This window comes from Arachis ipaensis, chromosome B6, assembly GCF_059453495.1.
Source record: "Arachis ipaensis isolate K30076 ecotype BB chromosome B6, ASM5945349v1, whole genome shotgun sequence".
Lineage (NCBI taxonomy): Eukaryota > Viridiplantae > Streptophyta > Magnoliopsida > Fabales > Fabaceae > Arachis > Arachis ipaensis.
Window position 1 is genome coordinate 4,013,312 of NC_142441.1, and position 24,523 is coordinate 4,037,834.

At 34.8% G+C, this 24,523-nt stretch overlaps 3 protein-coding genes across 14 annotated transcripts; all 3 read left to right on the top strand.

The window, feature by feature from the left end:
* Positions 1–114: 114 nt before the first annotated feature.
* LOC107645424 (UBP1-associated protein 2C) lies at positions 115–2,884 on the top strand. Its single transcript, XM_016349439.3, has 6 exons — positions 115–341; positions 448–568; positions 723–866; positions 1,391–1,587; positions 1,700–1,775; positions 2,245–2,884. Exons 1-6 carry the CDS (start codon positions 217–219, stop codon positions 2,581–2,583), a joined length of 1,002 nt encoding a protein of 333 aa, XP_016204925.1. The 5' UTR covers positions 115–216; the 3' UTR covers positions 2,584–2,884.
* A 2,074-nt stretch (positions 2,885–4,958) lies between these two features.
* LOC107645425 (transcription termination factor MTEF18, mitochondrial-like) lies at positions 4,959–18,854 on the top strand. 12 transcript variants are annotated; one of them, XR_015885954.1, is made up of 5 exons: positions 4,971–5,129; positions 6,127–8,344; positions 8,445–8,717; positions 8,888–8,943; positions 9,305–10,368. XR_015885954.1 is itself a non-coding variant. In XM_088491242.1 (2 exons), the coding sequence occupies exon 2, from the start codon at positions 6,511–6,513 to the stop codon at positions 8,242–8,244; it is 1,734 nt and encodes a 577-aa protein (XP_088347368.1). In that variant the 5' UTR covers positions 4,971–5,129; positions 6,127–6,510; the 3' UTR covers positions 8,245–10,368. The 12 variants fall into 12 exon arrangements, 1 of the variants encoding a protein (XP_088347368.1); XR_015885957.1 differs by lacking the exons at positions 8,888–8,943; positions 9,305–10,368 and adding an exon at positions 18,548–18,854 and having other exon boundaries at positions 4,959–5,129; positions 6,140–8,344; positions 8,445–8,745; XR_015885955.1 differs by lacking the exons at positions 8,888–8,943; positions 9,305–10,368 and adding an exon at positions 18,548–18,854 and having other exon boundaries at positions 8,445–8,745.
* A 3,672-nt stretch (positions 18,855–22,526) lies between these two features.
* On the top strand, positions 22,527–24,523 carry LOC107645426 (uncharacterized). Its single transcript, XM_016349441.3, has 2 exons — positions 22,527–22,868; positions 23,760–24,523. Exon 2 carries the CDS (start codon positions 23,810–23,812, stop codon positions 24,230–24,232), a length of 423 nt encoding a protein of 140 aa, XP_016204927.1. The 5' UTR covers positions 22,527–22,868; positions 23,760–23,809; the 3' UTR covers positions 24,233–24,523.

Sequence of the window (24,523 nt, forward strand, 5' to 3'; positions counted from 1 at the left end):
GGGGTATATTTGATGCAAATCAAAAATTTTTATGACAAAATTGAAACAAAATAAAACTTAAGGATATTTTTAAAATTTTTGTCAAACTTCAGGACACCCAAACTTTTTTTATTTAAAGTTGAAAAAAGAAAGCCCGGCCCAAATCGAGTGAGTGGGTAAGGAAACGAGGTACACGAACTACGAAGGCGAAGAAGGTGAAGTGCAAGAAAGAAGGAAATGGAAGATTTGAAGAAGAGAAAGCTGGAGGAGGCTGCAAATGGTGAGTGTCCCTCAAAGGAAGAGCTGCGCGTCCTCATTGAACCCCTCTCTAAAGCTCAGCTCATCGACCTTCTCGCTAAATTGTGCGTCAATTTCCTTCTTTTCATTCTATTATTTTCAACCAAATAGTAGGCGTGGATGGATAGTGTACTTGATTGTATGTGTTTGTTTGCATGTTGTGGCATAAAGAGGGTCTCAATATCCTTCAATTGCACAAGAAATAAAAAGTATTGCGAGTGTTGATCCTGTTCATCGAAAGCTTTTTGTTCGTGGCTTGGCTTGGAACACCACGTCAGAAACCTTGCGTGTTGTGAGTGCATTCATCATTGTGTTTTGTATTGTGCGTCACGCACTCATGCATGTTCTTGCTTCTTTCATCTAGAGCCAACCCAAGACACTCAAAAAGTAAAATACACTTGTTTCTTCGTTCTTTTTACATGGCTCTTTTGCTTTTACATTTTCAGGCATTTCAAGAGCATGGAGAAATTGAGGAAGGGGCTGTCATCCATGATAAGAATACAGGAAAATCTCGTGGCTATGGTTTTATCACTTACAAGTACATGGAATCAACTCAGCAAGCATTGAGAGCACCTAGCAAGTTAATTGATGTAAGCTTTTGCCCCTTTTCAATGCTTTCAATTTAGAAATCCAATTTGAGTTTTGCATTCATCTGCTATTTATTTTTCGGAATATCATCACTAACTTTTCCCCCAAACTGAAACATCTCTGTTTTTCATATAGCAATTTTCTCGAGTAATTTAACTTTTGGAAAGAGAGAGAAAGGGGGTGTTTAGAGATGATTCACTTATTAACAGTAAGCTTTGAGTTTAGCTAAGTGGAAGGTTTTTTTTTTTTTAATTTTTTTAATAAATGTAAAACAAATGCATTGAAAACTTAATTTTTTTTTGTATTTTCAATAAAACTTTTCTCAATTAACATGTGTCCTAAGGGTACAAGATAGATAAACCCAATCTGAAAAACTTTTTACTAAGAGACATTTCTGAACTGATATAACACATGCCGTTGCTTAATTTTTGCCTTTGTTTACATTCTTCTGGACTGTAATTTAGTTGTTAAAATTTCCTTTTCTTTTTTTTTTTAATCCCTTTGTTGACAAGATTTTTTCTTTCAGGGAAGATTGGCCGTCTGTAATCTGGCTTGTGAAGGACTTAGTGGATCAAGTAGTGCTCCTGATCTTGCCCAGAGGAAGCTTTATATTGGTAGCTTATCGCCCGAAGTCACGAGTGAAATGCTGCTTAACTATTTTTCAAGGCATGGTGAAATAGAGGAAGGTTCAGTTGCATATGACAAGGATACAAATGAATCACGGTAAAAGTAGTGAAATGCTTTATTTGCATACAATATGCTATTGTTTAATTTTTTTACCAACATTGTTTTACCTGATTAGCCTGTATTATTATTGTTTAATTTCTCATTGTAGTGGTTTTGGCTTCGTTACATACAAGACATCAGAAGCTGCAAAGAAGGCCATCGATGACCAACAAAAGACTCTTGGGGTAAGTGAATACCTTAATGTTTTATCAACCTTTAGATGAGCTGTGAGTACAACCCACTTTTTTTTGGCTCCAACTTGGAGTTGTAACAAGGAAGTCATCAAAATTGTTATAAGATTCTAGAAGGAAAGGCATCATCATGATTATGTCGTGATGCTATACTATATATTTTTATTTTTCTTTTTGGAGATGCTATACTATACATTGATCTTATTGCTACAGTACTCCTTGCTTGCCTTAGAGTTCTTGTTTCAAGTTTACTTGCTTTTTTCTTCTTTGTATGAAAAAAGAGAGAGCAAAATATTCCATACATGCATATTAGTAACCATAGTTCATACTGTTTGATGTTTCTTGCATTGTAAATTAATTACCTAGCTCACCTAGCCTTGTTAGCTGAATTTCTTATTATACCTGCAATTCATGTTGTATGTAAGTATTGTTGCCATGTCTTGTTATTTTTGGTTGATGGCAGGGAAGGAATATAATAGTAAAATATGCTGATTCGCACAAGAGTAAAACTAGCCAGACATCATTTTCCCCAGGAGTGGTTCCAATGGCAGCCTTACCTATGGCCTCAGGATATGTGCAACCTGGAAAAACTCATCTTGGTACTACCCTGCCAGTTGGTTACACTTACCCACAAACTATAGCATCATACCCTTCTTATCAAAGCCCTCCCAGTGTACCTTCTCCTTATGCAGCTCAAGGACATGTTCCTTATCCAACTTCTTTTGCAAAGAAAGATCAACTTGGTATCCCAACCCAACCTGTGGCAATGAACAACTACCCTTATTACTATCCCAAGCAATGAGTATATCAAATTGGGTATGGTGATATTATTTTTCCTTTTTATTTCTTTTCTCTTCAGTCCAAATTAGCCCTTAGAAGCTGTCAAAGCATCATTGGTTATATGTAATGCTCTATTTTCTCCTTGTTTTATTATAAAAAATTTTTTTTGGCCATTTTGCCACACTTAGGTAGGATTTTGACATTTTACATGTAAGTTGTAATACTTGGTTAGGTACTCCTGTGATTAGAACATTTTTTATGTACTTTATTGATTATTATAGAATGAAAAACATTTCGATGGTTTTATTTTGCCAAATACAAAATTCTGGTATGTAGATTAATGGTTTTAGGTGAAGTCGAAAGGAGTCCAACTGACCAAGCCTTCATTTAGATTACTTATACCGAGAGAAAACTGAGGAGGAAGTGAGAGAAAACTGAGGAGGAAGGGAAATTAACTGTGGTATAAATTAGATACAGAGAGAAATGCAGGTGGTATTTGTACAATTAGAAACTGTCCAACAGTCAAAGCAAATTATAGTATCAAATGCTTGGATACTACTTTTTTTTTTTTTCTTCACTTTTATTTTTCCCTGCTGCATTTCAAGTAGGGGTGTGCATGGCCCGGCCCGACCCGAAGACCCGGCCCGGTTCCGAACACTTTAGGGGTTAATTTGGTGTGATTTCATCGGGTTTAGGGCCGGGTATGGGTCTCAAAAATAGACCCGGTCATAATTTCGAGTCGGGTCTGGGCCATAGCTCGGGTCACCCGAAATCGGCCCGGTGGCCCGGTCATCATATATAATTAATATTTTGTGTTATTAGCATAGTAGCTAGAATCTCGATTTAACTCTTAAAATCTTCCGATATTACGATTTTAAATGAGTTTATCGATTTTACGAAATTTGTACTAAGTCTGACGATTTTACGATTTAAATCTTATTAAGATTTTACGTTTTACGTTTTTTATTTACTTTTTCGATTTCACGTAAAATCTCGATTTTTTCTACCTTGGTTATTAGTGATGGATGATGGCTATTATTATGTGAAATTTAAGTGTTGTAAACCTTAATATTTTGTGTTATTAGTCATTATATATAAGACTATAAGTTAATATTTTATGTTTAAAATGCATAAGACTTTAGACTAATGCATAATATTGTGTTATTTGTATTGATTTAAATATTTGGTATTATTAGGCAATATTAGTATTGATTATGGTTATGCTTTAATTTTAGAGAAGAGTTGGTTCTTAGTATATATTTCTAAGTGAATTTTACCATGTCAAATAATGATTGGAGTCTTAGAAATTTGGATATTTTTACATGCTAACTTACAAGAAGGTATCAAGGTAATATAATGTTAACGGCCCGGTTTTCACCCGGTTTTTACCCGGTATAATCGTGGCCCGAAAGTGTATAGATTTCATCGGGTCTAGGGTCGGGTTCGGGTCTTAAAAATAGGCCCGGTATATATTTCGGGTCGGGTCTGGGTCACACCAAACCCGGTTTCACCCGGCCCATGCACACCCCTAATTTCAAGGTTACTAACTTTTTAAAATAAAACCACAAACTATTTGATGAAATTATTATTTATAAATTGTCTATAACTTTGCATGGTATTTTAAAATAATACTTTCGATTAGATATGGAATTTTTTTTAATAATAAAATAAAAAAATATTAATTGCTATAACAAATTAAATTATTTCTATTTTTGAGAAATTTTTTTTTTTTTTAAATTTGGAAAAATTTTGCCCAAACTCTAGAGAAACTTTAGCAAATGTCACATAATTCGTTGAGGTCTTAGACGAACTGTTTAAAAAACTGTATAAAGTTTGCCTAAGCCTTAGGCAAATTTTAAAATTTAAGTTTACAATAAAAATCATAAAACTTATAAAAATCAGGTTGAACTTAAGGAATTAAAAAACCACTTAAAAACAAAATTAATAATGGTGAACAAAAAAAATACTGATAATATCTAATAAAATAAAGCATCGAAATAAAAAAAGTTAAGACAAAATACAGAATTACTAATAATTTTTTCATGTATTATTTAAGATATACTAAATTATAATTTAGAATTAAATATTATGTAATTTAAACTAATAGATACAACTCTAAAATTAAATGTTAAAATTTAAAATTTGTTAGTTTGAATTTACTCAATTTAGATCTATTTAATTAATTTTTTTAAAAAATGGCAATTTTAAGATCAGATTTAAAGTTTAAAAAATTAAAAATAAAAAATATTTTATTTATATTTGTCAAAATGTAAAAATAAAAATAAATAATGTAACAACATTTAAAATTCAAAATATACTAATATTTTATTTTAAATATTAAATCTTAATTTAAAAATTTAATAACGTAAATATGACATACATATTACTAAAATTTTTATCTCTCAGTCTCACATCACACCAGCCACTGAACTCCCTCCCTGCGAGAGATGCAAACCCAGATCCAGGCGGCCATAGCTCGGTCGCGGCTGAGGAAGCAGCATTTCCACCGTCGAGTCTCTCCGTCTCGAGCATTGCCGCGCCGTCCTCTTCTCCAGCCCCCCCTTCGTGGTACCATTTTCTGCTTTTACATGCATTTTTTTTTGTCCCTGTAAGCTTTGACAATAGTTCTTGGGACAGTGTTGAGCTGAAATTTGTTCCTTCGGGCAATTATTAATTTATATATTTTTTTGCCCCTTGTTTAATTTAATTTCACTGTCTATAGAAGCTAAAAGCAGAAAATTTTGTTCCAATTTAAAAGTTCAACAATGTTATGAATGACTATGTTATTGTTGATGGATGAAATTGTTATGTATGCCACGCATGTTGGATTGTTATAAATTTATGTTTTCTTTCTTGAGGTGCAATATTAAAATACTTTGTTTGCATGTGTTTTTAAATTTATGTTTTCAATCTAATGGTTCTCACTTCAACAGATTCAGTAACGATATATTATATATATTATATACTTTGTTTGCAGTGAGCTTGTTCAATTTTAATCATGCTTGCTTGGCCCTACATATATATCAAGGGGTATTTGCTGTCTTGTTTTTAGTTGAAGACTTTAAGTCACACATATTTACTAATAAGTTGGGGAGGGAGAATTTGATAATGAGAATGAATGGGGGCTTCAGACAGAGGGGGAGAGAGAGGGAGAGGGAGAGGAACGGCAACTCCATTATTCATTCATGTAGAACTTTCGGTGACACACAAACTTCAGAAGACAGCAACCTCATGTTCAAAATCAGAAACAATCTTTTATGTACACTCAATATATGTTGCGACTGTCTGAATGATAATGAACTAATTGTGTGTAATAATGGTGATGCTTGGGTAAATAAAAAAATTGTGATGCATAAAAATGGGTAATAAGAAAGGAGAGATAAATTGGGTTCTTTTGCTCAAAAAGATTTTGCCCTTCTAGTGAATGAATCACTTCTTTTTATAGATAAAAAGTTTACATCAATGATGCATGTAACAGAGTAGATTTTCAAAACAGATTGGTTAAATATCAAACACACTTGTTTGTTGGTTTGAATTTACATTTATTACTTTTTTGAACTAACAGGTACTTTAATTAGGTGTTAAAGTTTCCATCTATGACCAGAATGTAGTAAGACCTTGGGGAGCTTCGCCGCAGAAAACACAAAATTTGGTATTGGGCTTAGGTTCATCGTCCATCATCCATCATCCATCATCTCTCCCTTCACTCTACTTAGTCACTGATCCACACCATCTTCGCCGGCGACGGGTCTTCCTGCTTACTTCCCCGTTGACCCTCTCTTTCTCTTTATCCATTTATTTCCCATTGCCATTTTGTGCCAAAATGACGTCGTACCCCCTTATCATACATTTTTTTCTTTTTTCTGTCTCGTAACTCATAACGATTCTCGTCAAGCTACAACCTTTAACACTCAAAACGCCTCCGTTTCAAAAACCATCGATACCCACTATGTCCCATTTCCGGAAACTCCAGTTAACATACTTCATCTCCAAAATTTCCCACACTTGCCTTAAACCCTCGCTAAGCCCTAGATTCCACAGCGCCAAATCTGCTCCCCAATCCGCACTAAAAAACTGTGATTTCAAGTTCCCCTCGAAGGTCAGAAAGGAAGCACAAGTCGCATTGCTCGAGTACCTTCATTCCACAAGGAGCTTGCAGTTCCTTGATGCAGACAACATGTGCAAAAACTCGCCCTTTTTCCTCAACGATATTCTGAGCAAGGTTCTTCAGAAGAAGAAGATCGACACTGCTGCCAGCGACGTCAAGAAATCAATCTCGCGTTACCTCCGTTACCACCCAATTAACGAGTTCGAACCATTCTTCGAGAGTACAGGTTTGAAGCCTTTTGAATACTTGCACCTTCTTCCAAGGGACATGATGTTCATCAACGATGACACTGTGTTGATGGAGAATTATCATACTCTGTGTAACTATGGTGTTCCCAGGAACAAAATGGGAAAGATCTTCAAGGATGCACCTCAAGTTTTTCGATATGAAAGTGGGGTACTGGTGTCCAAGTTTCAGAGTTATGAAGAGCTTGGTGTGGCTTCTTCAACTTTGGTAAAGGTGATTTCTTTGAGCCCTAGGATTTTGGTTGGGGATGTTGACCTTTATCTTGTGAAGGTTTTGGAGAAATTGAATCGTCTTGTTGGTGAAGAAAAGGGTAGTACTTGGATTGAGGAGCAGTTGTTGGCTGAGAGTAGTTGTAATTTTGGGGTTATGCATGAGCTCTTGTGCTTGCTTGAGAAGGTTTACAGTGACAAAAAGTTGTTGGGTGAGATGATTGGCCAGCACCCTTTTGTTTGTTTTGAGGATTCTGGAGTTTGGGCATTGTCCCTCATTGTGTTCTTGGTGAAATTAGGGTTGTCCTTGGACCAAATAGCTATAATTTTTGTCAAGTTTCCGCAAATTGGGGTGTCGATGTTTCTGTCGAATTTGCGCAAATGTTTTACATTCCTGTCTGATATCGATATGCATGCTGCGGAGATTGGGAATATTTTCCAGTCTCATTCCTTGCTGATGGGTTCATTCACTATTAAGAAATCTAGTAGTTTGCTCAGTAGCTTGAATGTTGGCAAGAAAAGGGTCTGTAAGTTAGTGCAGGATAATCCGGAAGGGATGCAGAATTGGGCTGTGGGGAGGAAAATTCAGCCTTACCCTGAGGATAAGGAAATGAGGGCTCTGAAAACAGAGTTCTTGAAAACAAAGTTCTTGTTGAGCCTTGGATACGAAGAGAACTCGGAGGGAATAAAACAGGCTTTTAAGCTGTTTAGAGGTAAGGGAGATGAGCTTCAGGAGAGATATGATTTTATTGTTAATGCTGGCTTGGACGCTAAGGATGTTCGCGAAATGATTAAGGCTTCACCTCAGATTCTTAATCAGACCACAGATATGATCAACACGAAAATTGAGTATCTTGTGAATGAAGGATATCCTATATCAAGTTTAGTCGATTTCCCATCTTTTCTTTCCTATACACTTTGTAGAGTTAAGCTTAGGTTATCAATGTATAATTGGCTCAGAGACCATAGAGTTGTTCACCCCAGGCTTGCTTTGAGCACCATAGTTGCATGCTCAGAGGAATTATTCTTACGGTTGTATGTAAATCGGCATCCATCTGGCCTTCAAGTTTGGCAGGATTTGAAGTCCGAAATTTATCCTGAGAATAATAACATGATATGATCCCTTCTGGCAAAGCATGATCATGGTTTAATCTGGAAATATGTTTCTCGTTCAGATAATTGTGTAGTGCGTTTACAAAACTGTTAAGGATGCTTGACCTGTAAGTTGTCATCTGATTCCAAATACTTGACTCTAAGTTGACTTGATCAGTTGATCAGTATACTCATGAATAGCTAATTGAATATTTGGTGTGTTGATAGGCACCACCATAGATGATTACCGATTGCAGATATTTCCGACACAACTTGTAGATGGAAGAAGGTTGGCTAGATTGGTTTTGTTGTTGAAGCCATCCTCACCATGTGGCTTGTATATAAGCTTTCCTTCTGAACCCAGCTACACTGCAGGCCAGTCTTCGACGGTTAAAGTTTCTAACTGAATATGTTTCTTGAGAATGAAGCAGACAGGGTGAGGGTGAGAGACTGTACTGTCTGAAGAATTGAAGCAAGACAAGCACGTGTATTGGGTTGAAGGTAATTGATAATGTTGGCATGACTATTGGTGAGTTTGGAAAACTCTAAATGAGTTTGGAAAACTCTAAATTAATATGATGATGATCAAACATTATTAAAATAATTAATTACAAAATTATTAATTTAAATTTTGATGCACATTAGTTGATTAATAATTTTGTGTTGTGCAGATTTTGTTTTGGGCCAAAAAATGACAAGTCCAATGTGAAGTTAAAATTCAGCCTTGGTACAAAAAATGTTTTAATCATTATGGCTGCATTGTTATTATAGTTGGGCCAGAAAAATCTTTAAGCAAGTCCAATTAAACCTTTGGTGAAAAACCAACTAGCTTGGTCCGAATTGAAAAGAAAGAAGGAAAAGGGGTAGTGCTTGATTAGTTTCGGTTATCCTTACTCACTTTTGATGGAATTCAAATTTTATGAACTAGCTTTAATTGCCTTGATAACATGAAAGATAAAAATGCAAGTGATTTGATGGCATTTAATTTCTACACGTTACTAGGCAGGGGGAGTGTAAACTTAACTCATTTTAATTTCTTCCTTAATTCCATTGAATGCTTTTCCTTCTTCTCTCTCTTCTCTCACTAGTTTCGGTCATGTCAAGAAGAAGAAGAGGAAGCAAGCTATCAGAAATGAGGCACTGTAGCAGTGAAGCTATGTGCAAGCAAGAGGCTATTGTGATGATGGCCTTAGCAGAAAGAAGATTTACAGTAAGGTGTGACTGAGATCTTTGCCACTAATGGTAAGATGTGGTGAAGAAGTCTCAAGCTCTCTATACCCAAAAATGGAAGGGATCCAACTTGGTCAGAGAAGAAGATTTCTGGGGTATGGCTCGTCTCTACTTTTGTTCATCTATCACAGGAGGTAGTCACTGTAGCTACGTGGGGGAGAAGCAGAAGATAGAGCAGGAGGAGCTGTCAAGCATCAAGGACTCATCAAGGGTTAGGAATCCTTCTTGGAGAGCAAGTCAAGATGGAAGACCCGGATTGATGAAACTTGGTGAGAAGGGAGGAGAGAGAGGTAATTGCATGTTGATTTTTGCATTTGGTTCTCTCTCTACTCTCTCTGTCCGAACCGGGTTTGTTATTGAAGAAGAAGAAGTTGGCTCGACTAGACCGTTTCAACCTTGGAGGCTTCCCCTTCTATAATAAGGGTGAACAACCAATGCTTGAAGCAAGGAGAAAAAGAGTGAAAGCACAGGGTTCTCATAGCTACCCAAACTAACAGAAGTTATTCTCCTTCAATGTGTTTCATATTGTATTTTTCTGTTTAGTTTTGTCTGTCTTGAGTCTCATGGAAAAAGACAAACAGTAAGGTTTGTATGAAAAAGCCATAGAGCGAAAAAAGACAGAGTATACAAAATTAAAAAGAAAAAATCATAGATGTCCTAGAGGTCCTTTGTACATCTGTGTTGTGTTTCATGATTCTATGGGAATTCCCTTACAAATTGGATTAGCACTTAGCAGTTGAAAGTTTGGTAGGTAACCAAGTCAAGTTCAGGATTGATGATAGATTCTGGACTTGTCCTGGATAGGAAGGGTAGTTCTTAGGGAAAATTGGTGTCTGTAATCTGTTTGATTATAGTGAAATTCCATCATTGTTGTGATGGAGATTGGATGTAGGTTGCATTGCACTTAGCAGTTTGAACCAAGATACTTCTGGATGTGATTCTCTCTTTCTATTTTACTCAAATTCTGATTCTGTTCGTATGAGACAAAATTGAAAATTATCTCCTCGTTGGTTAAGAGAAAAAGAAAAAGTCTCTTGACTAGTGACGAGACAAAAAGAAGAAATATTTCCTTAAGCATTTTAAAAGGGCAGCAAGAGTTATTCAGTGAAAAGGGGCTAAGATTCAACCTCCCATTCTCTTAGTCACTGATAACCATCAAATGGTATCAAAGCTTGGTCTCAAAGAGATCAAGCTTTGCAGCTTGGAGAAAAGATCCTGATGGCAGAAAACAGTGGCTCAAACTTGGTGGCCTACACTCTGATAAAAGGGCAGTCAAGCAACAGACCTACTATCTTCAATGGAGAAAACTACACGTATTGGAAGGAAAGAATGAAGATTTTTGTCCAATCAGTAGATTACAGACTTTGGAAAATAATCCTAGAAGGTCCTCAATTTTCAACCACCACAGGGGCTGATGGTGTGGTCTCTCTCAAGGGTGAAGCCAGCTGGACCGAAGCAGACAGAAAGAAGGTGGAACTCAACGCCAAAGCTATCAACTTGCTCAACGGTGCAATCAGCTTCGAGGAATACCGACGGGTATCAAGATGCACAACAGCAAAGAAAATCTGGGACAAATTACAAGTCACTCATGAAGGTACAACCCTAGTGAAGAAGACCAGAATAGACATGCTAAACAGAGAGTATGAAATATTCACAATAAAGGAAGGGAAATCAATTGATGATCTGTTCGAAAGGTTCAACATCATCATCAATGGCTTGGATGCTATGGAGATCACGTATCCTGAATCTATGCTTGTGAGGAGAATTTTGAGAAGTCTCACAAAAGAGTGAGAAACTAAGGCTATAGTGATATCTGAGAGTAGTGGTCTTAATTCCATGACTTATGATGATCTGAGAGGAAATTTACTTGCATTTGAAAATACATATTTGAAAAATGATACTAAAAGAAAAGAAATAGTTCTCAAATCTGTTACTGACCCTCTATATGATGAATCCAGTGATTATTCTTCTGAAAATAAATTTGTTTTGTTTGCAAAAAGAATTTAAGAAAATGGTGAAGCTCAACGAAAGGAACAAAGAAAGCGGTTCAAGGAAACCAAGGAAAGATTCTAGCAAAGTGATATGCTACAACTGCAAGGAGGCTGGACACTTCAAATCTGATTGCCCTAAACTAAAGAAGGAGGAGAAGCCGAAAAAGAGAAAGAGGAAGGAACTCATGGCTTCTTGGGAAGACTTGGAGAACGATTCTGATGAAGATGAAGAATCAAAAATCAAGTCTCAAACCTGCCTTATGGCTGATCATGTTGAGCAAGTAGTATTTCATAACCCTGATACTAAAGATCTTCATCTCATGACCGATCACCTGTCTGAAAAAATTAGATGCTTCTTGCTTGAAAACCAAAATCTTGAGTCTCAAATTGAAATTCTTAAAGTTGAAAATGGTCTTCCAAAAGAAAAATTCAGAGATGCAGAAATCGCTGTTGATCTTGTTGAGGAAAACAAGCGATTGAAAGCAGAAATAAAATGGTGTGAAAAACAACATTCTGTGGTTGCATATCTTAACTATTTTGAAGAAAATGAGAAGCTGCTCAAAGAGGTAAAAAGGCTTAAAGAGGATTTAGCCACATTTGCTCAAAGTTTAGAAAATTTAAATCAACTATTGGCTAGTCAAAAATCTCTTTATGACAAAGCTGGGTTGGGATTTCATAAAATAGCGAAACCTATTGAAAAATCTTCTTTTACAAACATGGCATCATCTTTAAATGATGAAAGGTTTCAAAACCCAATAAACTTTATAAAAACAGCTACTCACAGAGTTTGTAGATTATGCAACCGAAATGGCCATTTTCCCATTCAATGTTTCTTTGGTGAAAAAATGATTGGAAATAAAGTTTGTAAAATTGTTTTTGATTATAATGGATTGGGACAAAGAAGATGGTTTAACGTGAAAGGATCCAAAAAGATTTGGATACCTAAGGTCACTTGAGCTTATTTTGTAGGTTTGCCTAGCATCCAAGCGAAATGACAATATGTGGTATATGGATAGTGGATGTTTTAGGAATATGACCGGAAAGGCAACCTTCTTCATTAAGCTTGATGAATATGATGGAGGGTTTGTCACTTTCGGTGATAATGGAAAAGGAAAAATAGTGGCCATCGAAAAAGTTGGTAAAAGTTTCTCTTCTTTTATAAATGATGTTCTTCTTGTTGATGTTTTGAAACATAATTTACTAAGCATTAGCCAATTATGTGATATTGGGTATGAAGTCATTTTTAGAAAATTGGATTGCTTAGTTATTTGTGAAAAATCTGGTGAAACTTTGTTTGAAGCCAAAAGATGTAACAATGTGTATGGATTGACTCTTGAGGATTTAAAAGATAAAAAAGTAACATGCTTTACCTCACTTGAATCTGAAAAATGGCTATGGCATAAGAAATTAGGTCATGCAAGCATGTACCAAATTTCTAAACTTGTTAAAAAGAACTTGGTGAGAGGAATTCCCAACATTAAATTTGATAAGCATATTACTTGTAATGCTTGTCAACTAGGCAAACAAGTAAAATTCTCTTTTAAACCTAAAGATGGAATTTCCACCAAGAGGCCATTAGAGATGTTGCATATTGATCTTTTTGGTCCAACAAGAACTCAAAGTTTAGGAGGTAAATATTATGGATTGGTGGTGGTGGATGACTACTCTAGATTCGGTTGGGTACTTTTCTTAGCTCATAAGAATAATGCTTTCCATGCTTTTTCAACTCTTTGCAAAAGAATTCAAAATGAAAAAGATTTGAAAATTGCCCACTTGAAAAGTGATCACGGAAAAAAATTTGAAAACCAAGATTTTGAAAAATTCTGTGATAATTTTGGAATTGCTCATAATTTTTCATGTCCTAGAACACCTCAACAAAATGGGGTGGTTGGGCCCAAAAAAATTATAATTTGACTAGAACTCTTTCCTCCAAGATATGATGTGACAACTTCCCAAAAAGTATTATTAAAAAAATGAGGAACTCAAAACGGGCCAGAGTCATGGAGAAGGTCAAGATGGATTGGTTGGGCCCAGGATTATCAACATCAAATTCAGTCTCCCCCTGTATCATGGCTTGATCAGCACGTCCCCAAATTTGTCTCCTCCCTACCTACGAGATAAAACCAAACAGGATCAGAAAAATCACAATTTATCAACAAAATTCAATTCTAACATTTCCAAACTGTTTCTCAAAGAGCAGAATCTATCTTCACACAAGGGTTTAGTAAAAATGTCAGCAAACTGTTCTTCGGATTTTACAAATTGAATATCAATAGTTTTCTTTTGCACAATGTCTCTAATAAAATGATATATAACTTCAATGTGCTTAGTTCTAGAGTGCAGAACAGGATTTTTTGAAATGTTTATTACATTCATATTGTCACAAAATGAGGGTATGCTATTGATTTTCAATTTATAATCCTCCAACTGAGTTTTCAACCAAATTAATTGTGAACAACACGCAGAGGCAAATATATGTTCAGCTTCGGCTGTGGATAGAGCTACATTGGCTTGTTTCTTACTTGACCACATGTTTAGTGAGCTTCCAAGGAAGCAACACATTCCGGATGTGCTCTTTCTATCCACCCGATCTCCCGTATAATCTGCATCACAAAACTCTACTGCACAAAAGTCATCAGATTTAGGATACCATAAGCCATAATCACATGTTCCCTTAATGTATCTAATGATTCTTTTGACAGCTGAAAGATGGGATTCTTTTGGATGATATTGAAATCTTGAACATACACCCACACTTTGAACAATATCCGGTCTAGAGGATGTAAGATACATGAGTGAGCCTATCATTCCTCTATACCGTGTTTCATCCACATCTTTGCCATTTTCATCTTTTTCAAGTTTAGTATTTGGATGCATTGGTGTTCCCATAACTTTGGAATTTTCTAGGCCAAATTTATTGATTAATTCTTTAGCATATTTTTCTTGGTGAATAAAAATGCCACTAGAAGTTTTTTTAATTTGGAGACCAAGAAAGAATGTTAGTTCTCCCATTAAACTCATTTCAAACTCACTAGTCATGAGTTTTTCAAACTCTTTACACAAGGAATTATTGACCAATCCAAACAATATATCATCCACATAAACTTGAACAAGAAGAATATCATCATTAAACACTTTGATAAATAAAGTAGTATCGGTGGTACCCATTTGAAAGTAATTTTCCAACAAGAAGGTGCTAAACCTTTCATACCAAGTTCTAGGAGCTTGCCTAAGCCCATAAAGAGCTTTTGAAAGTTTGAAAAGATGATTTGGAAATTCTTTATTTTCAAAACTAGGGGGTTGTGCCACAAATGCTTCTCTATCTATAAATCCATTAAGAAAATCACATTTGACATCCATTTGGAACATTTTAAACCCCTTGTGAGCAGCATAGGCAAGAAGCAACCTAATTGCTTCCATTCTTGCTATGGGGCAAAAGACTCATCAAAATCTATACCCTCATCTTGATCGTAACCTTGGGCTACTAATCTAGCCTTGTTACGAACAACACTACCATCCTCACCCAATTTATTTTTAAAAATCTACTTAGTACCCATTACCTTTTTACCATTCGAATTAGGTACAAGTGTCCAAACCTCATTCTTTTCAAATTGAACAAGCTCCTCTTCCATGGCTTTAACCTAAGAGGGGTCTTCTAGGGCTTGCTTCACATTGAGATGCTCTAATTGGGACAAGAAAGCAACATTGCTTTGATCAACTTGCTTCTTGCTTGAGGATCTAGTGGTCACGCCTTGGGAATGATCACCAATGATAAAATCATGGGGGTAACCCTTCATAAATTTTCATTCTCTTGGCCTTGGAGGTAAGGATTTGCCTTGATGAGCTTCAACATTCTGATCTGTTCCGGATTCTCTTACTGGCTCAGGAGACAAAATGGAAATGTCTCCTCCATCCTGATGAGACATTTCTGGACGGACAGAATCTTCACTTGGGACAGTCTTGGGATTTTCTTCACTAACTTTCTGGTTCACAATATCCTCACAACCTGCATCATCTTCTACCACAACACTAGGAATTGAATTAGTATCACAAAAAGAAATTTGTATGGATTCCTCTATGGTTCTATGTTCTTTGAGGTAAATTCTATAAGCTTTGCTAGTGGTGGAGTATCCCACAAACATTCCCTCATAGGATTTTGGATCAAACTTTCTAAGATTTTCTTTATTATTAAGCCCAAAATATTTGCATCAAAAAATGTGGAAGTACTTAAGATTAGGAGGGGTTCCTTTCCATAGCTCATAAGGAGTTTTCTTTAACCATTTTCAAATGATAGTCCTATTCAAAATATAACAAGCTGTATTTACAGCTTCAGCCCATAGAAATTTTGGAACCTCATTTTCACATAACATAGCCCTAGTCATTTCTTGAAGGCTTCTATTCCTTCTTTCAACCACCCCATTTTGTTGAGGTATTCTAAGACATGAAAAATTATGAGCAATTCCAAAATCATCACAGAATTTTTCAAAATCTTGGTTTTCAAATTCTTTTCCGTGATCACTTCTCAAGTGGGCAATTTTCAAATCTTTTTCATTTTGAATTCTTTTGCAAAGAGTTGAAAAAGCATGGAAAGCATCATTCTTATGAGTTAAGAAAAGTACCCAACCGAATCTAGAGTAGTCATCCACCACCACGAATCCATAATATTTACCTCCTAAACTTTGAATTCTTGTTGGACCAAAAAGATCAATATGCAACATCTCTAGTGGCCTCTTGGTGGAAATTTCATCTTTAGGTTTAAAAGAGGATTTTACTTGTTTGCCTAGTTGACAAGCATCACAAGTAATATCCTTATCAAATTTAATGTTGGGAATTCCTCTCACCAAGTTCTTTTTAACAAGTTTAGAAATTTGGTACATGCTTGCATGACCTAATTTCTTATGCCATAGTCATTTTTCAGATTCAAGTGAGGTAAAGCATGTTACTTTTTTATCTTTTAAATCCTCAAGAGTCAATCCATACACATTGTTACATCTTTTGGCTTCAAACAAAGTTTCACCAGATTTTTCACAAATAACTAAGCAATCCAATTTTCTAAAAATGACTTCATACCCAAGATCACATAATTGGCTAATGCTTAGTAAATTATGTTTCAAAACATCAACAAAAAGAACATCATTTATAAAAGAAGAGAAACTTTTACCAACTTTTCCAATGGCCACTATTTTTCCTTTTCCATTATCACCAAAAGTGACAAACCCTCCATCATATTCATCAAGCTTAATGAAGAAGGTTGCATTTCCGGTCATGTGCCTAGAACATCCACTATCCATATACCACATATTGTCCTTTCGCTTGGATGCTAGGCAAACCTGCTCAACATGATCAGCCATAAGGCAGGTTTGAAACTTGGTTTCTGATTCTTCATCTTCATCAGAATCGTTCTCCAAGTCTTCCCAAGAAGCCATGAGTCCCTTCCTCTTTCCCTTTTTCGGCTTCTCTTCCTTCTTTAGCTTAGGACAATCAGATTTGAAGTGCCCAGTATCCTTGCAGTTGTAGCATATCACTTTGCTGGAATCTTTCCTTGGTTTTCTTGAACCGCTTCCTTTGTTCCTTTCCTTGAGTTTCACCATTTTCCTGAATTTTTTTGCAAACAAAACAAATTCATTTTCAGAAGAATAATCACTGGATTCATCATCCAGGGGGTCAATAACAGATTTGAGAGCCATTCCTTTTCTTTTAGTATCTTTTTTCAAATATGTATTTTCAAATGCAAGTAAATTTCCTCTCAGATCATCATAAGTCATGGAATCAAGACCACTACTCTCAGATATCACTATAGCCTTAGTTTCTCACTCTTTTATGAGACTTCTCAAAATTTTCCTCACAAGCACAGATTCAGGATACGTGATCCCCATAGCATCCAAGCCATTGATGATGATGTTGAACCTTTTGAACAGATCATCAATTGATTCTCCTTTCTTCATTGTGAACATTTCATACTCTCTGTTTAGCATGTTTATTCTGGTCTTCTTCACTAGGGTTGTGCCTTCATGAGTGACTTGTAATTTATCCCAGATTTTCTTTGTTGTTGTGCATCTTGATACCCGTCGGTATTCTTCGAAACTGATTGCACAGTTGAGCAAGTTGATAGCTTTGGCGTTGAGCTCCACCTTCTTTTTGTCTTCTTCGGTCCAGCTGGCTTCACCCTTGAGAGAGACCACATCATTAGCCCCTATGGTGGTTAAAAATTGAGGACCTTCTAGGATTATTTTTCAGAGTTTGTAATCTACTGATTTGACAAAAATCTTCATTCTTTCCTTCCAATACGTGTAGTTCTTTCCATTGAAGAGAGGAGGTCTGTTGCTTGACTGCCTTTCTGTCAGAGTGTAGGCCACCAGGTTTGAGCCACTGTTTTCTGCCATCAGGATCTTTTCTCCAAGCGGTAAAGCTTGGTCTCAATACCAATTGATGGTTATCAATGGCTAAGAGAAAGGGGGGTTGAATCTTAGCCACTTTTCACTGAATAACTCGTGCTGCCCTTTTAAAATGCTTAAGGAGATATTTCTGCTTTTTGTCTCGTCACTAGTCAAGAGACTTTTTCTTTTTGTCTCGTAACCAATGAGGAGATAATTTTCAATTTTGTCTCCTGCGAACAGAATCAGAATTTGAGTAGAATAGAAAGAGAGAATCACACCCAGAAGTATCCTGGTTCAACTGCTAAGTGCAGTGCAGCCTACATCCAGTCTCCATCACAACAATGATGGAATTTCACTATAATCAAACAGATTACAGACACCAATTCTCCCTAGGAACTACCATTTCTATCCGGGACAAGGCCAGAATCTATCCCCAATCCTGAACTTGACTTGGTCACCTACCAAGCTTTTAACTGCTAAGTGCTAACCCAACTTGAAAGGGAATTCCCACAGAATCATGAAACACAACACAGATGTACAAAGGACCTCTAGGACATCTATGGCTTTTTCTTTTTAATTTTGTATACTCTGCTTTTTTCCGCTTTATGGCTTTTTCATACAAACCTCACTGTTTGCCTTTTTTCATGAGACTCAAGACAGACAAAACTAAACAGAAAAATACAATATGAAACACATTGAAGGAGAAAAGAGTAAAAGTACAGAATTCTCATAGCTACCCAAGCTAACAAAGTGAAAGAGATTTATTGTTTATCTTGTTTTTTACTTGATTTTTTTTTTTGCAGGTATTGTTCGTGTGGTTGCTGATTGTTTACCCCAAAAATTGGGTGAAATAGTTTCAAAATTTAAGAAAAGTAGTCATATGACCTATTGTTGGTAGTTGCTAACAATTTCTTGTAATAAGTTCCAATGATTTATGGGAACTCCTAGAAGAGTTGGAGGGCCACTTTAATTTTGATTTTATATGATTCATCATTAAATTGAGATGTGAACTCATCATATTGGACCACATTGATCCAAAATCTATGCATACCACCACCTTCACCATTATCCGTTGTTATGTTTGAATGGGTCAACCTCTGGGCCTGAATTTTAGTATGATTCAATTTTGGAGTTTATTTTCAAATGTTCCATTTTTGTTATTACTAGTGGTCCAAATAATCTTGTTATTTTATTCATATTAATGACTATCTACATTTGATTAAAAAAATATTTAATCCAAGACCATAAAAAAAAATTATAAACAAGTCGTTTGAGTTTGCTGAGGAATAGATTGGTGGGGAGTTCTTTGGTTGTTGATGGCCTTAAAAGTGACTAGGGGTTGTTTGGTATCTAGTTTACTCTTTATCTTTGTATCTCCTTTTCACTGTTCCATTCTGTTGTGTTGAGCTCCCTTTAATTCAAAAAAAAAATCATAAAAAAAAAATTGTAAATGTGTTTAGCAACTTACTCGTTTATTTATACAATAATGTTGAAGAAAATGAGACATTAGTGGCTCATTATTCCTCCAACAGAATTGATTAGAATTTCAGCATTTTGTTGCTTGGCACAAAAGTCCCAAGCCTGAGTCAAATGCAATCTCTAAAGCAACCTAATTTTGCTTTTAGTGAACCAATCACGCTTCATTTCTTAACTTTTGATTCACAAGATTAAGCTTACGTGGCCACCCTCAATTGTCCTTTTACACAAAAAAATTTTCAAATTAATCAATATTTGTTGAGCAAACGGCGCACATATGAAATCCATTGAATTGTTCCTTACTCAGATGATTAAACTTTGGACTCTCAACTTGTGACTCGTTAAACCCCATCATTACAATCGGACAACTATATATTACATTATATTATTAATAATTTATTTGTTAAAATTGTATTAAGATTTTATTTACTATAGAATGATGCCAAGTTACACATGTTCTTATTATCATTGGTTCATAGGAACGGTCGGGAACTACTAATATTTATTTGGTTAACAAATTATAACATGTTCAAATATGATTGAATAGCATCGTACTGAAATTAATTTTCAATAATAAAATCTTTTTTTCTAAAAAAAATTAATAGAATTTTAGTAAATAATATTTGCATGCATAGATATTGAGATTGAATGTGATTCGAAATATATTTATATGAAAATGAAAAGTGAGGTGCAGCCAACAAACTAAAAATTCCGTCAATATATAAGTCATTGTTGATTGTTCATAATAATGTTACGAATCACATTTTCGATTGTAATCTTACTCACCAAGACATACAGCTAAAATATAAGACTCATAATCACTGAAATAAATTGACATATGTAATGGATCAAGCTTTGAGACATGGCTATTCTTCATCTATTAAATTAAAATATTTAAACTAAATTGGGTTGGTCAAATGGTTAGTTCACTAGTCCGTTTAAACAAGTGTCAAAAGATTTGAATTTTTCGCTTTATACATGTAGTAATTCATTAGCCAACAATAAACTTTTAAATAAAGTTTCGATCTGCTATGAATTAATCCTTGAACTGTCAGACTAAAAAATACCGTAAAAAAATTATTTTTCAAAATTTAAATATACCTTTAATGAAAAAGAAAAAAACAAAGTAACTCTTCAATAGATAAATTAGTTTCACTTCAATAAGTAGAATTTTTCGGGGCAAATCACATAATAAAACTAATTGGAGGACAAAATTGTATGAATTTTTTAAATCAAAACACGTTATTGTTGAGTTTTCGAACTTAATGCTCCACCAGCTCTAACAGAAATACTCCTCCTTATATCATCATTGTTGCATTATCAATCGTGGCGGGCTCTACATCATCATCATTTTGTAGGACACCTTCCACCACATCTAATTCTCCAACCGCCCTAAAAATCAGAATCATAACAGGAGTATTCATGTTAGCATCTAGTTTTGCGATCTCATCGCGGTATAGATCAGCTGCGAAAGATGGAGATGCCACCAAATCTCCGACAGATGCAATTACAGGCAGAGATGAAGACGCAACAGTAGGGTTGAACTGGAGGCTGCTGCCATTGGTACTTATTGATGATTTCGGTTTGATCCTTTTGAGCTAAAAACTACATCCACAAACTTTGCCAATAGTTCAGGGATTCTCACATTGAGAAACTGGCGACGACAGTAAAATAAAACTTGTCTTTGTCATTATCTATCACAAACAAGTTGTACTTCACCCCATCGCAAACTATAGAAATCGAAATTTTGTAATATAACTTCTCTATCCGTTTCATTCTCTGTAATCTCAATTTCTGTAGAACGGTATTTTAAAAATCAACAAGGCTCCTAGAAGTTTTAATAAAGACATTCAACAGATCTTTATTAGTAAATTTTATATCCGATTGTGTTTTTTCTCAATCGTGCCTTTGTAGTATATAAGAACTAAAAAACTCTCTTCATTAGTCATGGTGAATTTATTTCAATTAAACACTCTGATCCTATTTATATAGCACACGCTCCTTAAGTAAATTGAATTAAATCAATTCGATTTACCATGATCTGCTCCTTGTGTAAATAAAATCATATAGATTCGAATTACATATATTAACATATATTAACGTCTTTTAACATAAATCGAATTAAGTTAATTCGAATGATCCTAAACCTTAATAAATTTAATTAAATTGTTTCAACTTACATACGGTAAAGATAAATCAAAATAAACTGCTTCGATTTACATAAAATTAGTGCGTCCATATAACATTTTTTATTTTAGGAGATGTTTATAATTTTGTACTCTAATTGATTTTTTTTATGTGATTTGCCCCATGTGCTACCAGTTTTTTCTTTTTTTCTTTTTAATCACTATCTCTTTAGCACAAGTTTAGTTGAGATTAAAAAGTAGTAGGTATTTTATCTTTTTAATTAGAGATGTTAAATTTGAGTTCTAACGATAAATAAATGTTTTTTATTATGAGATCTTTATCTCCTTCAAATTACTTATATCGAATTATATCACATAGATCAAAATATCTATAGAGTAAAGTATCATTTTTGTCTCCAACGTTTGGGATAAGTTTTATTTGTGTCCCTAACATTTAAATCGTCCTATTTGTATTCTTAACGTTTATAAAAGTGATTCAATGTTATCCTACTATCAATTATACTGACAAATCAGATTATATTTTTCAATTATTCTCACTTAAATATATTCATTCTCAATTAAGTTTCATTTGGATGTGTTCGATTTTAATATTATATTTACTATTTGTGTTTAGATTCAATTATGTCCTTAAAAAAGTGAATTATGTAAATGTTGTAGGAATTAGTTTCAACATTTGATGAACTATTTTTCGGAGTATATCATCGATTCTATCCCAGACATTTGTATTCTAACTTAAAGAAGAGATTTTTAAAACTCAAACTAAAGCGCTCATGATGTGTAATTGTCGGTAGGATAACATTGAATCACTTTTACAAATGTTAGAGATACAAATAGAACGATTTAAACGTTAGGGATACAAATAGAAACCCCAAACGTTAGGGACAAAAACGATACTTTACTCGTATCTATAATAATAATAACATATTGTTTATATTAAAAAATAAAAAAGAATCAATACAAATATCATTAGCATAAGTTCATATTTAATTTATGATTTAATTATTTAATATTATACATCTATGGCCCCACAAAATAAAATAATAATAAAATGCGACCTTTATGTGGGTTATATTTTTCTATATTTTCCTTGTTACTTCAGCGTTAATTCAGTTCTGGTTTGTGTCTATGCCTTGTTGAGTTCTTCCTGCACTCTAACCTAGTTATCCCCTTTCACTCATCAAAGTCTCAATCTTTGAGCTCAAAATCTCTTCTTCCTTCATCTTCCTGATCTGGGTCTTTGCTTTCTCTATCTTAGATCAAAATTTTCTACCACTTTTTACCTTTCTGTTATGCCTCACTTCATAGCCATTCACAGAAAAGCCATACCTTTCATCTGGGTATGCTCGGTTTCTATATCTGCATAATCAGAACCTTTTTGTTGGTGTAAAATGGGTTGTTTTTGATATGCAGAGAAGTGTTACAAGATACAAGGTTAGCCTCATTTCTATTTCTATGTTTCAAACAGTGTTTTTATTTTGGCTGTGTTCTGATTCTGATTACTTTCATCATCTATTTGGTTCCGCACCATGAACTTGGAAATTGGTATAGATACTTGTTCCTTTCGTTCTACATACATTTCTTGTTGCTTGTATTTGTGTGTGTGGGTGTTTGTTTGTGTGTTTTTGTGGTTTATTGGAACTGAAATATGGTTATTTTGTTTTAGCTTTTACTCATCTATTGCCTAAAAGATGGAGTTGGATTCATTTGTTCCGTTTGGGATTATGTGATCTGTAAAATTGTGGTTTAATCTTTTGCTAAGGTGAATGGCTTGAAATTGGATTTTGATATTTTCTGAGAAAGATGTATTTGTAATTTATTTAGTAGAAGATGCAGATGATTTTATCCTTTGATTGGTTGTTTTAGAATTACTTACATAGTAGGATGCAGTTCCAGTACTTGAGAATGATGTATCTAGATTGTGTTTAAGCCTTGAGGTTTCTGCTAGTTCTTTTGATGATGTTCATTGAAAAGGCTTAGCATATGAACAATTCTTTTAGCTCACATCAGAGTTATAACTGAATTCTTGATATTCCATCAGTAAAAAAAGTGTTTTAGAAATTATAACTGAATACTAGATCTTTGTCACCATTGATTTTAATACAATAAACAAATTATTAGTGCAAGTGAAAATTACATTTGAGAGAATCTGCCAAAGAAGTGGTTTGCATGTAGGCTGTAGCATTGCTCAATATAGATATTCAGGTTTAGCTATTCTCCTGTAAAGTTCATGGTTTGTTTCAGTTCGACATCTTCCATTGTCATTCAGTTAAATGGTCTTAATTTGGGTTTTTAAGTATGTTGTTTTTTGTTTTCTGTCCACAGATTTCTTATTAGAGATACTTAGTACACTTTGTCAACATTGTCCTTTAACTATGGGTAGAGGCAGAGGGAAAGGGAAGAAGGACACTGTTATTGTTGAGCCGGAGGATCCTAGAAATGGCGAAGAGGAGAAACTTCCAGCTTTCAGAAGAAGAGGTAGACCAATAAAGCCGCTGATGGATGATGTTGAAGAAGTAGAAGCAACTGAAAATATAGAGAAAGATGAGGAGATTGTGATTGGTAACGAAAATGGTTCAACCAAGGATTTGAAAACTCAGGTTATCACAGTAAACAAAAGGAAAAGAAAGAGGTCTGTACAGACTAAAGAAAAGAAGGATCTGACGAAGGAGGAGAATGGCAACCAAGTAAAGCCGAACCCAGATGATTCTGTAAAGCCTGCTGGATTTCGGCATAACGGGAGCAGGCGCAAAAACAAGCCTCACCGCGCTGCTGAAGCTGGTGTAGACTGCAAGTGAGTAAGGTTGACATCTGGTTTTTAAGGCCGAAGAATTGCTGGAAACTTGTTATCACAAGACACAGTCCATTGGCTGTGTAAGACTTGTTGTGGTTGCTTATTGTCATTCTTTTTTTTTTTTTCTTTTTGAACAACTCTATTTGCTATTTTCAGAAAACTGGCAAAATCTTAATTTTTCGGATTCATAATGGACTATGTTTCTTGTAGTTATAGAGCTACTATCACTAAAAGGAACTATGGAATTTTGTAGATATTCTTTAATCACAAGTTGAATTTTCCTGTTTACTTGAAA

Excerpts from the sequence above, each read along its gene's own strand:
- LOC107645425 (XM_088491242.1), top strand. The coding sequence starts at position 6,511 with ATGTCCCATTTCCGGAAACTCCAGTTAACATACTTCATCTCCAAAATT.
- LOC107645426 (XM_016349441.3), top strand. The coding sequence starts at position 23,810 with ATGGGTAGAGGCAGAGGGAAAGGGAAGAAGGACACTGTTATTGTTGAG.
- LOC107645424 (XM_016349439.3), top strand. The coding sequence starts at position 217 with ATGGAAGATTTGAAGAAGAGAAAGCTGGAGGAGGCTGCAAATGGTGAG. Across the intron at positions 569-722 it reads CGTCAGAAACCTTGCGTGTT|GCATTTCAAGAGCATGGAGA; the intron begins GTGAGTGCATTC and ends TTACATTTTCAG. Across the intron at positions 867-1,390 it reads CACCTAGCAAGTTAATTGAT|GGAAGATTGGCCGTCTGTAA; the intron begins GTAAGCTTTTGC and ends TTTTTCTTTCAG.